The sequence below is a fragment of the Gouania willdenowi genome, chromosome 8 (genome assembly GCF_900634775.1).
Source record: "Gouania willdenowi chromosome 8, fGouWil2.1, whole genome shotgun sequence".
Taxonomy (NCBI): Eukaryota; Metazoa; Chordata; class Actinopteri; order Blenniiformes; family Gobiesocidae; genus Gouania; species Gouania willdenowi.
This window is the reverse complement of record NC_041051.1, coordinates 23,598,770-23,611,565: the sequence shown is the minus strand read 5'-3', so window position 1 is coordinate 23,611,565 and position 12,796 is coordinate 23,598,770. Positions and strand designations below refer to the sequence as shown.

General features: G+C 39.8%; 2 protein-coding genes across 2 annotated transcripts; both read left to right on the top strand.

Moving 5' to 3' along the window:
• Positions 1–1,704: 1,704 nt before the first annotated feature.
• lin7b (lin-7 homolog B (C. elegans)) lies at positions 1,705–6,777 on the top strand. The gene is made up of 6 exons (XM_028455302.1): positions 1,705–1,886; positions 2,976–3,094; positions 3,174–3,245; positions 4,528–4,737; positions 4,831–4,994; positions 6,218–6,777. Exons 1-6 carry the CDS (start codon positions 1,811–1,813, stop codon positions 6,237–6,239), a joined length of 663 nt encoding a protein of 220 aa, XP_028311103.1. The 5' UTR covers positions 1,705–1,810; the 3' UTR covers positions 6,240–6,777.
• Positions 6,778–7,614: 837 nt separating this feature from the next.
• On the top strand, positions 7,615–12,330 carry ppp1r35 (protein phosphatase 1, regulatory subunit 35). Its single transcript, XM_028455598.1, has 6 exons — positions 7,615–8,158; positions 10,130–10,349; positions 10,575–10,679; positions 11,532–11,633; positions 11,713–11,803; positions 11,900–12,330. Exons 1-6 carry the CDS (start codon positions 7,899–7,901, stop codon positions 12,193–12,195), a joined length of 1,074 nt encoding a protein of 357 aa, XP_028311399.1. The 5' UTR covers positions 7,615–7,898; the 3' UTR covers positions 12,196–12,330.
• The last annotated feature ends 466 nt before the right edge of the window (positions 12,331–12,796 follow it).

Sequence of the window (12,796 nt, the reverse complement as noted above, 5' to 3'; positions counted from 1 at the left end):
TTACATTTTTGGTACAGTAAAGGAAAAATGCAAACTATACATTTTGATTAAATCAAGTAAATATTCTCTAATGAGTAAAGGATTCTTTAAATAAACGTGAAATAAGAAACTATCAACTTCAGTACAATTTGCCTATTAAATTAATGTTCATTAATGGGGTGGGGGAAAATGCAAATACAACAGTGATGTGCCGACCTGTGCATGCTAAAAAACACACGACACTTATACAGAATATACTAATGTCAGGAAAAACTTCAAATAAATAAACATATTGAGCAGTTATTAGCTTAGGTAATAAAGAATATCGTAGCAGAAAATATGGAATAGTCACATTACTAAAACACTTAAACTGATTTTACTAAGTTTTAATCTAATTTATGAGCTGAGGAGAAAGTTTAGGTTTTTGCTTCTTTTTGTCTGACTCACTGAAAATGGGCTTGTGACCCATTTTTGTTCCCAAATGCACGAGTTAAGAATCTGTTGTAATAGACGGTTGTGTGATCACAAATAAAATGTGGCAAAATCCAAAAGTTCAGTTTTTTTCACAGTTTATTTATTCCAGATGTGCAAACGGTGGCAACTGTGAAAATCCAAACTACATAAAGGAAGAAAAAGTCCAAAAGAGAATGAGCTCTTACTGTTGCCCACACTGTAACCAGGCATAGACAGCTCTACTATAGCCCAGGCCCCTCCCACTGACATTACGTAGAGGGAAAATACATTTTGATAAAGTATTTTACGTTTTAAACTAATACAATTTCTCATAAAACACTATACCATGTCATTCCTTTCACGAATGCTCCACACAGAACATAATTTCAAGAAAACATGACTCAATAATTATGGTCACGTGACCAATCATACCGCGCACAAACGTATCAATTACTGTGTATTACCAGTAAACGTGCCTCTGATTGGCTGTTCTTCAGCAGCTGAAGTAAGACAGGTGAGTGATAGTGTGCTGTACTCCATTTTGGATTACAAATGCGCAAGTAGACCTTAATAATGAAGCAAATAGTGCTACTAGTGACGCAAAAAGCGGCACCAGGGAAGCAAAATGTGTCGCTAGTCAGCATTGTTTAACAATAATATTAATAAGGGGGCGGGGAACGCAATGTAAGACTTGCCATTGGCTTTTGAAAGTTTTACAACCAATCAGGGTCCTGGATTTGGTGATAATCCCTCCTTCATTTGCATAAAGTCTACTAGCACTACAGTGGTTCCCAAAGTGGTACAGAAGCTCACTTCAGGGGGTACTCAGAAAGATTTAACAATTAATTTAGAAAATAATCGGGAAATGTTTTTAGTTCCTTCTTAGGCTATTTTGAAAAATTCACCACAAACTAACAGTACTATTGCGTAATAAAATACTATATTTTCTTGTAATTTATTGAAACAAGATTGTTTTATGCTGTAGAGGCCATTTTATCACACTTCTGACAATAATTAGCTACATTTCACAAAGAAGACTGTATTTACGTACTATTGAAGTAATGACATTAAAGTTGTAGTTTTACTTTAAATTCCACTCACCGTTATTTATTATTCAGACATTCCCTAAAGCCATAGTTGTCATGCTGGAACAACATGTTTCTAAGCTTTTCCATTTTCTAATTCTAATAAACATGTCTGTAGTGAAAGCACCAACAATATTCCATGAGCATCCCTCCCTCCATCCTCTGCAGGGGATGGAGCGCGCACGGAGGATGCTGAGCGTGCGCGTGCTCCTACTCCGCCCACGGAGGGACATGGACGGAGCTCTGCTGTGAGGCGGGTCTGTAGTGGATGCCGCTGCGCGCACACGTTCACCATGATGCCCTCATTCTACCACCCAGCAAAGAACGCCGACATGGCCGGGATGACGGAGCCGCTGTGCCTGGAGAGAGGTGCGTGTGTCCCCGCATGCAGAGCAGGATCTGTCGGAGGACAGGCCTGAGCACGGGGCGCTGCGTGCGTGCGTGCGTGCGTGCGTGATCGTGTGCCAGTGGTAGGACATTGTGAGGCTCCAGTGTGTTTACATCACTGAGTCCAGTGGTCCAATGGTCCTGTTCGACACGGACGTCAGGATTCGGTCCGTCACCTTGTCCTGTCTGCGGGGCGGGGCTAGAGGACAAACGGTGACTTCCGGTTAATTGTCAGATAATCCAACACCGAACGGCCTGTTGAGCACGCGCATGTGCGAGGACGCAACTCTCACGTGGTTGTTTCTAATGACGTTTCACAGCACGAGCTTCAGACGCGCGTGGCCTTGCAACAGAGATGTTAACTTTTATCACACGGTGTCTGTGTGAGTATCCAGCTCCCACCATCCCAAATTACAATATATTTATATTTTATTTTTCTTTCTCTACTTCTCAGAACAGCATGAAAAGCAAAGTTAGGTAGATCACTGAGTGCGTCCTAATCCAGACCTTCCCCTAAACAATAAGCAACACTACAGAACTCACTCACACTTGCTGTCCCGTATAGGAGAAAAAGCCAAAAGTATATCATATATCACTATTTTGAGTTGAAAAAAAAAAAATTCATGTTGAAATATTGATAACACAGGAAACAGCAAATGCCTTGGGTTTTTTTTTTTTTTTTGGCTGCAATTTATTTATTTATTTTAATTTTGTTTTTATTTTTGTGGTCGTTTTGTTTATTTTTCTCAAATTTTGTCCATTTTTGTTGTTTTCTTGTATGTTTTTCTTGTCGTTAGTGTGTTTTTGGAGTCCTTTTTGTGTGTATTTGTTACCGTTTTGTGTGCTTGTGCTGTCATTTTATGTTTTATTTTATGGTATTTTTGTGTATAATGTTATTGTGTGTTTTCGTAAATGTCTTTCATTTTTTTTGTATTTGTCTCTCATCTTGAGTCATTTTGTATTTTTTTGAAGTCATTTTGTATATTTTTTGTAATTTAGTGATTCTTCTTCTTCTTCTTCTTCTTCTTCTTCTTCTTCTTCTTCTTCTTCTTCTTCTTCTCTGTCCCACAGATGTGTGCAGAGTGATCGAGCTGCTGGACCGGCTGCAGAGGACCGGAGAGCTGCCCCCTCCCAAACTGCAGGCCTTGCAAAGGGTCCTACAGAGTAAGTTCTGTGCTGCTATTCGAGAGGTGAGTGACGGCTTTAAAATGGGTTTCTACATGTTTGTGCTGGTCCACCACTCGTCTCCTTCTCCTCACTTGTTCTCAGGTATATGAGCAGCTTTATGACACTCTGGATATTGTTGGAGGACCAGAGGTGCGAGCACAAGCCACAGCCAAGGTAATACACGGAGGACAGCGTCTGATGCGGGGCTTCTCAACCAGTGGGTTGGGAGCCAAGAGTGGCCTCACGGACTGGTTGATAGGCCCCAAAGTCAAACCAGTGTTGATTAAGTAATCTGACTACTGATTACTCCTTTAAAAAGTAACTTAGTCACTTTACTGATTACTTGATTGTAAAAGTAACTAAGTTAGACTACAACTTACTTTTTTAATTTTATTCAGTAGCTGAGGTACAACTGAATGGTTAGTGTTGTATTACCTAATGTCCTTTATCGCCTTTTACAAAATTTACATCAAAAAGTTGTTCTTGGATTTCCATGGATACAGTTGATGATAACGAAGTGAAGAGGAAAAGTGCTGAAAATCTTCAATCGGACCTTCATTACAAAAAAAACTAGTGTAACTAGAAAGCTAGGATTTTTCTGCTTTATCAAGCAATACACATTGGATATTTTAGTGGGTAAAATTTTTCCTGAAAACAATATGTTTTTTCCCAAATCTGCCCCTAAATAAAATTTTGCCCATGTGGCCATAAAGGCTCAAACAGACTGTCTTCACTCCTCAGAGCTTAATACTCGGATGTACCGCTGCGTAGTAGTTTCCATTAAAATCCTATATTTCCCTCAATCCTTAGCACTTCTCTGTAGTCCTTTTACTCCCGGGACGTGTTTTAAAGATGTCGGTGCTTTCTTAGTTCTCATCTCTCCTGCTCTGTTTCACCAGGAGGTGAAATGCCGGTCGGTGTGACATTTAATGCGGTTCGATACAATGCCGAGCAGTGTTTTGTGTGACACCAGGTGCGCGGACTAGTCCGCACGGTCGTAAAATCTGAGGTCTGCACTTAATTGGCATGGCGGACACTGCTGCGCTGATGTACCCTTGAGTATGTTTGAGCCTTAACAGTACGGCTGGTGCTGCATTCAACATAAATTGGAAATTAGCATTTCCAAAGTAAACATTTTAATGTGTGTCTTCAAAGCGTTTCGGATGCAGCACTTCATTCGAATACTCTCCAAAACACAAATAACTGAGAGATTGATTTCAATAAAGACATCAATGTGTGTGATTTGTGGTATTTCTCTTGGCCTCATCCTACACGGCTCCTCTTTAATCAAAGCATTTTGGTCAAAATTCAATGAATGAGATAAACTAAACCCTCGGACGTGTCAAATATCAAACGCTTGCTGCTCTAAACAGGCTTGTCTGTGGTGCTGCTCAACAGATGAAACAAAGGACTGGAGTAGAGACTCTGCTGATGAGCTGCTTTCTTCCCTCATCAGGCCACAGTCGCTGCCTTTGCAGCCAGTGAAGGCCACGCACACCCCAGAGTGGTGGAGCTGCCCAAGACAGAGGAAGGACTGGGCTTCAACATCATGGGAGGCAAGGAGCAGAACTCCCCCATCTACATCTCCAGAGTCATTCCAGGAGGAGTGGCCGACCGCCAAGGAGGACTGAAGAGAGGGGATCAGCTGCTGTCCGTCAACGGAGTGGCAAGTGAACATCTGAGAATACATTCAGTCAGTCAGTGTGTCGTTTCTAGAAGCATCTGTGTGACCCTGATGTGTGTTCTGGGGATTGTGCAGAGCGTGGAAGGAGAGCATCATGAGAAGGCTGTGGAGCTGCTGAAGGCTGCTCAGGGATCAGTTAAACTGGTGGTCCGCTACACCCCGAAGGTCCTGGAGGAAATGGAGGCTCGCTTTGATAAAATGAGGAGCGCTCGCAGGCGACAGCAGCATACCAGCTACTCGTGAGTCGCCTTGTTGATGATTGAAATCCAGAAAGCGTCATTCATTCACACAGCAGTCATCCTGAAACTAGACTCTGCTACAGCTCAGTGTTCACACCAGGACCCACTTTTTCAAAAGTAATACGCTCGGATTCTGGAGAATGGATTGGATCAAATCTTGAAAATGGGTTTCTCAAAAAAAAGATCAGATTACGTAATCGGATTAGATCACGCAATCCAGTCTTGGTTTTGATCCGGATCAAATCATTAGTTTGAGTTTTTCAGAATTTGTTAGGGTTGGGATCATTAAACTGATCCCATAAGAATGGATTCAGCAGGGATTTCAGACCCAAAATGTAATGAAACTTTTAAAGTGGATCAAATAATATTATATTTGGATCATGCAGTGTAGCCAACAAGATATCCAACTTATTCACAAGGTTTTAATTTGATTTGTTCATCTGTCAGGCTACAGTGATTATAGCGTATTCAGCCTTTCAGTAACGACCTACACAGCAAAGTAGAAAGAGTTTGGAGTCATAAAATAATCCCCCAAACAGCTGTCAACAATGATCACAAATAACATATTTAATTCTGTCACTAATTGATGTATATTCATCCCAATCAAAAATACTGTTGTTTTGTTTTTAGATTTTTTTTTTTTTTCATGATGCATGCAATGATAAATCAGGATAATAAATCAATGGCAATGGTATCACTGGTTTTTGAACTTCAAATCAGATATAGTGTCTAACTATTGCGTCCCTGGTTGCACGTCCTGTTTGCTGGTTCTGGCAGAACGTGTAGCAGGACGTAGAGGTTCAGAAGGTCTTTTATCTCAGCTGCCATTAGACTGTACATTGGGTCCTACTTTTTAACCTTTTATGTATTTATTTATGTGTGTGGAATGTATGGCACACACTGTATGCTACTGGGCACCTGAATAAAGTATATGTCTATCTATCTGGTTATCCAGATTTGGTGATCGTGAAAAGTTTCTATATACGATGTTGCTTGGAAAACCGACTCAAAAGTAAAATGGATTAGCAAAAAAAGGATTACCAAATCCGGATCAGTTTTATCCAGATTAAACCTTTTGGAAAACCGGACCCAGGACTTTAAACCAGTAACACCGTCCAGTCTGTGCCTGTCTGTGGCTCAGGCACTGAGGTGTATTAGCATGAGTTAGCTCATCACCCTGTCAGTTGTTTTCAAGATGTTTTTCTCTGTCTCTCCTCCTGCAGATCTCTGGAGTCCAGGGGTTAAAATGACTCAATCATCATCATCATCATCATCATCATCATCATCATCATCATCATCCAGCTCCTCCTCTTCCTGTCGGATCCACTGGGAGCAAGAACGCTGACACAAGCCAAGAACCAAAGTAGCCTAGCAGCTGTGAGCTGAGCTTGTAGTTTGGCTAGTTGTGACTATAGCTGTGAGTGAGTTAGTGCGTGTAGTCCATAGTATTTATGTGGGAAACACCCCCAGCCTTCGTCACTTTTCCTCCATCTCATCTTCCAGCGTGATGACTAGCAGCTAGCATTAGCGAGCACTCACAGGAAAGGTTGAGTAACAGGACTTTGTTTGGACGGGGTTCTGGAGGTTTATCATTGTTCTTGTGACCACATCGTGAATATCAAACCAAACAAATGTAAAATGTGCATGACGAGTCTACTGTATGTGTACAGCTTTTGTGCGTTAGTCACATTCTTCATGTTCTATAAACAATTTCCTGCACATTAACCACAACATGTCACAATGACCTTTTTGAGTAGAAATAAATGACGGTGTCCGACGTTCATTTGGTGTGGCTGAACTTTATCATCTCTCTTTAACTCAGTGAGAAACAAAGTAACATGTCATCAAACCGCATACGACAAGAGTCACTGCAGAAGAATACAAATAAAATAATTCAGATTTTTTTTTTTTTTTAAAAAGACATACTTGTGATAAAAAGTTGAATTAGAAGTTTTTTTTGTTTTTTTTTTCTTTGCACATGCTGTCAGAGGTCAACACTACAAGAAGTGCAATCTTTTTAAGACAGCAATAGTTTTGTTATTGCAATTAAATAAATGAGTTTATTTTATGAGGGCGAAGGGAACAGGGAGGAGAGAAGAGTTGATTATTGTAAAGTGAGGGTGAGATGTGAAGTTGTAGTTGTGTATATTGTGCTTATTGTGTTGTGTTATCAAGCCAGTCTGGTGACAAGTGTGAGGCTTAGGTATAATGGTGGTGGCTGTAGACAGAGGGAAGGAGTTTATTTAATTGCAATAACAAAATACGCATTGCTGTCTATAAAATATTGCACTTCTTGTAGCGTTGATCTTTGACAGCATGTGCAGACAAAGTGAAAAACATTTAAAATAATAAAAAAAAAAGATACATCAGCCATAACATTATGACAACTACCTATCAAGAATTAGTGGGGATAGATATTATTTATTATTTTATATTGCATTTCCTTTTTCTTGTTTGGAATAGAACATTTATTAGCTAAAAGCCATATATTTTTCCAAGATTTGGAAAGTAAACGTTCCAGAAAATTGACCTCTTGGACTTGTTTAACGCTTATTGTATAAATAGCTTATTATATGTCTATTAGCTCATTTATCACTTCTAATATCTAATCCATTGACAGAGAATATGGGTTCCGTTACCGGTTCATCAAAATCCTGACTCTCAAATGAACCCTTCAGCAGCTCTAAAATACCACTTGGAATAGGATTTACAAGCATTTTAGATTATTTGTAGATCACAGGAAAAACAATATTCGGCCAAAAAATATTTGTACATCAAAAGCCTTGCTGTGTTATAAAGTGATTTTTTTCACAGTAATGAATTAATTGTTCCATAGCACAGTTCTGTGGGGATAAAAGTTATGAACAAAGCACATTTTTCCTGAAAATACAACCTTTTCATAAAATGTATTTAAGCTTCTGTGAAGTTTGCGTGGATCCTAATTCTTCCGGTACAATAGGTGGCGCTAACGGGGCGGCGGATGTGACGTCACAAATATCCCGGAAATACTGGAAAAGACGGAGCCGCTGTCACAGCCCGGCGGGTGGATGTGACGTCACAAATATCCCGGAAATACTGGAAAAGACGGAGCCGCTGTCACACGCACAGCCCGGCGGGTTTAAAACTGGACTCGAGGGTTTCCTCACAGCCCGCGTGCACTCCATGTAAGTCACGCGACATGTGTTTCGATAGTTCGGTCAAAAACTGTTACAGGCGGAAATAAAACTGAGCAAGTTTTAACGGGATCGGTGCAAAGCAAATGCCGTTAAGCCGCTCCTTCGTGTCTTTCTCCACGTTTTAACCATTCTAAATGACAAAGTTTACTTTTGTTACATTTCAGAGACGAATACTATGGATTATGTGTTATAATATCATTTTATTAGACTGTTTTTGGGTGCAAATATGAAATGGTCACGTAAACTTGGATATCGATAAATACGTTTTAAGTATTGTCATTATCACTGTGATCCTGGAAAGTCAACAGATTGACTTTAACTGGGGTCGCCTTATACTGATCATCTAAATTACATGTGTCAAACTCAAGGCCCGCGGGCTAAATCCGGCCCTTCAGCGCATCCAACGTGTCCTGCAGGAAAAAAGTAAAAACAACTGAGAAAACATGAATCATTGAGTAAATCACCAACTAATTCAGTTGTAGATTAATACACATATTCAGTGATACTCCACAATATTAGCAGATTTAACAGTTTTCTCATTAATTTAAGGCTGAGGTTCCCAAAGTGGGGTACGGGTACCCCCAGGGGTAATTGTCATAAGGGTTACGGAAATAAGAAATTGGAAACTAGAATATACATTGACCAACAATCAGAAGCTTCCATGCATTGACACAAATGACCCATTAGCTGATGTAGGACTACCCATGGTTACAGATTATTATTATATATTATTTCTCAACAGGATAGGTAAAATTCAGAGACACATTTCACTGTAGCGATACATTATATGAAATTATACCCTTTTTAATGTCACACATTTTTGTCGTCTCTAGAGACTTTTTTGTTTGTTTGTAGAATTAGCTTTTGATCATGTTTGTTGTTGCCAGGATTAGTGCACAAAGTGACGAGATGTGCCAGCTCAGGAAGTGAAATTATAGAATTTATGGTGTGTGTGATGTTATAACTTGAAAAAAATAATAAAACATTTTAAAAATACATTTTTAATCAGTATTTGTATTATTATTATACATTTTCTGACATTTCAGGGGACCTCATTTGAACTAGGTGACCCCACATGAGCTCATGACCCCAAGTCAAATTAAATAAAAATTTGTCGCAAAATCAAGGAAATATGGGTGAGGCTCCTCACTTAGTGCTTAGATATTGTTGGTGTCTTACATACTTCAATGACTTACTGAAGCAATGCTTAAACAAAAAAAAATAAATATAAATAAATGGTGTGATTATTTTATTTAACTGATTTAAAACAAAAACAGAAATACAGAAAAAACGAAAACCAGATAAGTGGCAGTTTTTGTTTTAAAATCTAAATATTAAGGTGAAATCTTGTTCGTTTTGTGTGATATTTAAGGGTAAATTCTAAATCATAATCAAAATAAACATTTGGGGATTATGACAAACACTTGAAGCAATTTCCCATTGGGATAAATAAAGTATTTCTGATTCTGATTGAACATGTGTGATTAAAGGAACCAGAGGTGGTGCTATGTATCTACTGGTGCTCCTTGTTTCTTGTGATCAACTGCCTTATGTTTTGACGGCTGCCGTTGATAGCGCTCGGTATAAGAATATGGAAAATATTACTTTTACTGCCCTCACATGAGCTGTGTATTTACCTTTGTAAAAGTTTCTAATCATAGACGTTCTAGTGTCTATATTTTCTATAATTTGCCTCGCACCAGCAACACAATCGATGTAGCTATCGCCCTAATTTCCCATAAATATCACACAAATGGATCCAAATTTCACCATTAATTTTTAAATTTTAAAACTGAAAAACACTGCTTATCTGGTTTTTGTTTATGTATTTTCGTTATAGCATTAAATCAGTAAATCAAAATAACACTATTTTGTTTTGTTTTGAAACTGAATATCCAAAGAAGCAATGACACACAGGTTTTAAACGCTGCTTGTTTTTCACGTGTCGGTGCTTTTCAGCATGAGAAGCATCTCCGCCCTCCAAACTCCTCCTCCATCTCCCAACCCCGCCCCTGCCCCCACCCACCCGCCATCCTCCATGGTGACCTGCACACCTGAACTAGACCTGTCCGTCATACTCAGCCCCGCCCACGGAGCTCGCGCCAGATCACGCCCACCGATGCCGACCCAGCAGAGGCTCCGCCCTACAGGAGCAGCAGGAAGACTGGGGGACGCACAGGTGGGTGTGTTCACGATGATCCTGGGAATAAACAGAAGCTGTGGCGTTTACCCTCATTACTGGGGTTACAATGGAAACTCTAGAATGATCTGAATATTCAAAAAGATAAAACTTTTTCACGGGAATTATCTATTGCAATTAATCAGTTGTTGGTTTTTTGTAAATGTAGCTTTGTAATGGTGCGGTTATACCAACATGTCTGATTGTGTGTTTGTTGTTTTGAAGGATTGTGTTGATGAGTTGTTGGCTGTGACGGTTCCATCAGAGCGCGACGCTACGAGTAGAGCTGAGCTGTGTCGCCGTCACAGAGAGACCAAGACGACCTCTAAGGTTGGTGCTGTTCTCTAATAGGGTTGTCACCATACACAAAAACAAAAAAAACATCATACTGATACTCAGGAAAATATTCAGTATTCGATACCATTCCCGATACCACAAAGATAGAAAAAAAAAAAACTTTAACAGGAATATTTTTATTAACAAGCAAAATGCAAATAAACAACTCTCTCTTGCACAAATGTTAAACTCAAGGCACGGGGGCTCAATTCGCCCTTTGGAGCATCCAATTTGGCCCGCAGGAGAAAATGAAAGTGACGGAGAAAACAAGAATCATTGTGTTCATAAAATTCAACAATATTTGCAGTTGCTCACAGTTTTCCCGATGCTTAATATGATTGCAGTCATTTTTATTGTTAAATTATGAGACATTTTGCTCAGTTAAATAGAAATTGGTCACAAAATCTGGGAAATTTAAAGTGAAGCTCCTGTTGGAACTTATATTTATTATTTATTGCTTGGATATTGTCGGTTTCTTACATATTTTGTATTTTATGTGTACGTTGAAGTGCAAACTACGACACAATAATATTGAAATACTCGTTTTCCTGCATGAAATCTGTGTCCCACTTGAGATCAAACTGCTCCGTATTTGGCCCCTGAACTAAAATGAGTTTCACACCCCTGCTCTATTGCAACAATTAACAGAACCACAAGTTGGCTAATAATAATAATAATAATAATAACAAGTAATGCAAAATGACATTTCAACCATGATAGTTTCAGGTCAGGTCTAATATTTTGAGGTAGTGCAGTGCTATCTTCAGCATAATCTGTGATGTTGGGAATGAACGCTCTACTCTACTCATGATAAAATGCTGCTTTATTCCGTCTGGTGTTTGGCAGCCGCTGCGTGTGGGCGTTCCTCCTGCTGCACAGCCAGTCTGTCTGGATAAAGCGACGCTGAATTCAACACTGGCTCTCAAGGCTGGTCTTCAGTCGTTACAGGTTCGTTGTTTGAAGGAAAACTCTTGCTGAAAAACCACAGACTTCGGCTTTTGCGTTTCATTGAATGTTTGTTCTTCAGGAGGAGGAGTTTAACTCTGTGAAGGCCATGAAGGAGACTCTGCAGAGGTCTCAGAGGACAAAAAGCTTGATCAACACCAGAGCTACTGAAGGCACGTCACTGTCTGAGACATGATCTCAACACTTATCAGGTTTACGTGTAGTTAGATGATAATGATGAGCTGTCGTTCTCTGTCTCTCTGCGCTAGTTGTGAACGTCTCCCGCTCGCAGCCTCTCTTCACGTCATTGGTCAGTGTTGACGTGCAGGAGGATCAGCTGATCAGTCAGGTGCTGCAGGAAAGGCTGCAGGTGGCCCCGCCCCCCTGCTGTGGCGCAGTAGAGGGCCCGTCTCTCCGCTCTTTCACAACCAATGACCTGTTCTGGCAAAAGCCCCTCCCCCCAGATGAGCGGCCAGCGGACAAGAAACTCCGCCCGTTGCCACGCCCTGCCCACGTGACCTTTGACCTCTTCAGGAGGCAAAGAGTTTGGGAGGCCACGCCCTGAAGAAGATACTGTTCACTTGAGTTTTCTTTTAAACCATTTTTATTTATTTGTTAATATGGATTTAAATGTTAGGAGCAATAATATCAAAGCTATGTTTGGCAGCTTTTCTAATAAAATCAGTGAGTTTATAAGACATTTGGAATCCTCTCCTCATTTCATGTTTTCAAACCACAGACATTTGTTTCAGTCTATAAACGAGCAGTGTGGGATTGTGGCATACAGGATGTAAACTCTGATTTATTATTTGGATATTGCCAAATTAAAGTCAGCATGACCGGATTTGGTTGTAGACCATCGTGCTGGAAAGCACAATTTAGAATAAGGCAGCAAAACTTCACTCAGATCAATGAGGAGAAAAACTACTGTGCACTTTAAGAAACAACCCTACAGAGTAATTTAATCATTAATGTGCTCTAGTTTTCACTTCCACGTATAAATGTTAACATCAGTCCCTGCAGAAGCTTCACTTCAATTTATTTGATTTTGTGACCAATTTTTTATTTTGGCAAACTAATTATGTAAAAGTAGACAAACGGTGACAATTATATTAATGTCAATATTCAAAGGATGGTAACAAACATGACAATTGCAACACTGGTAA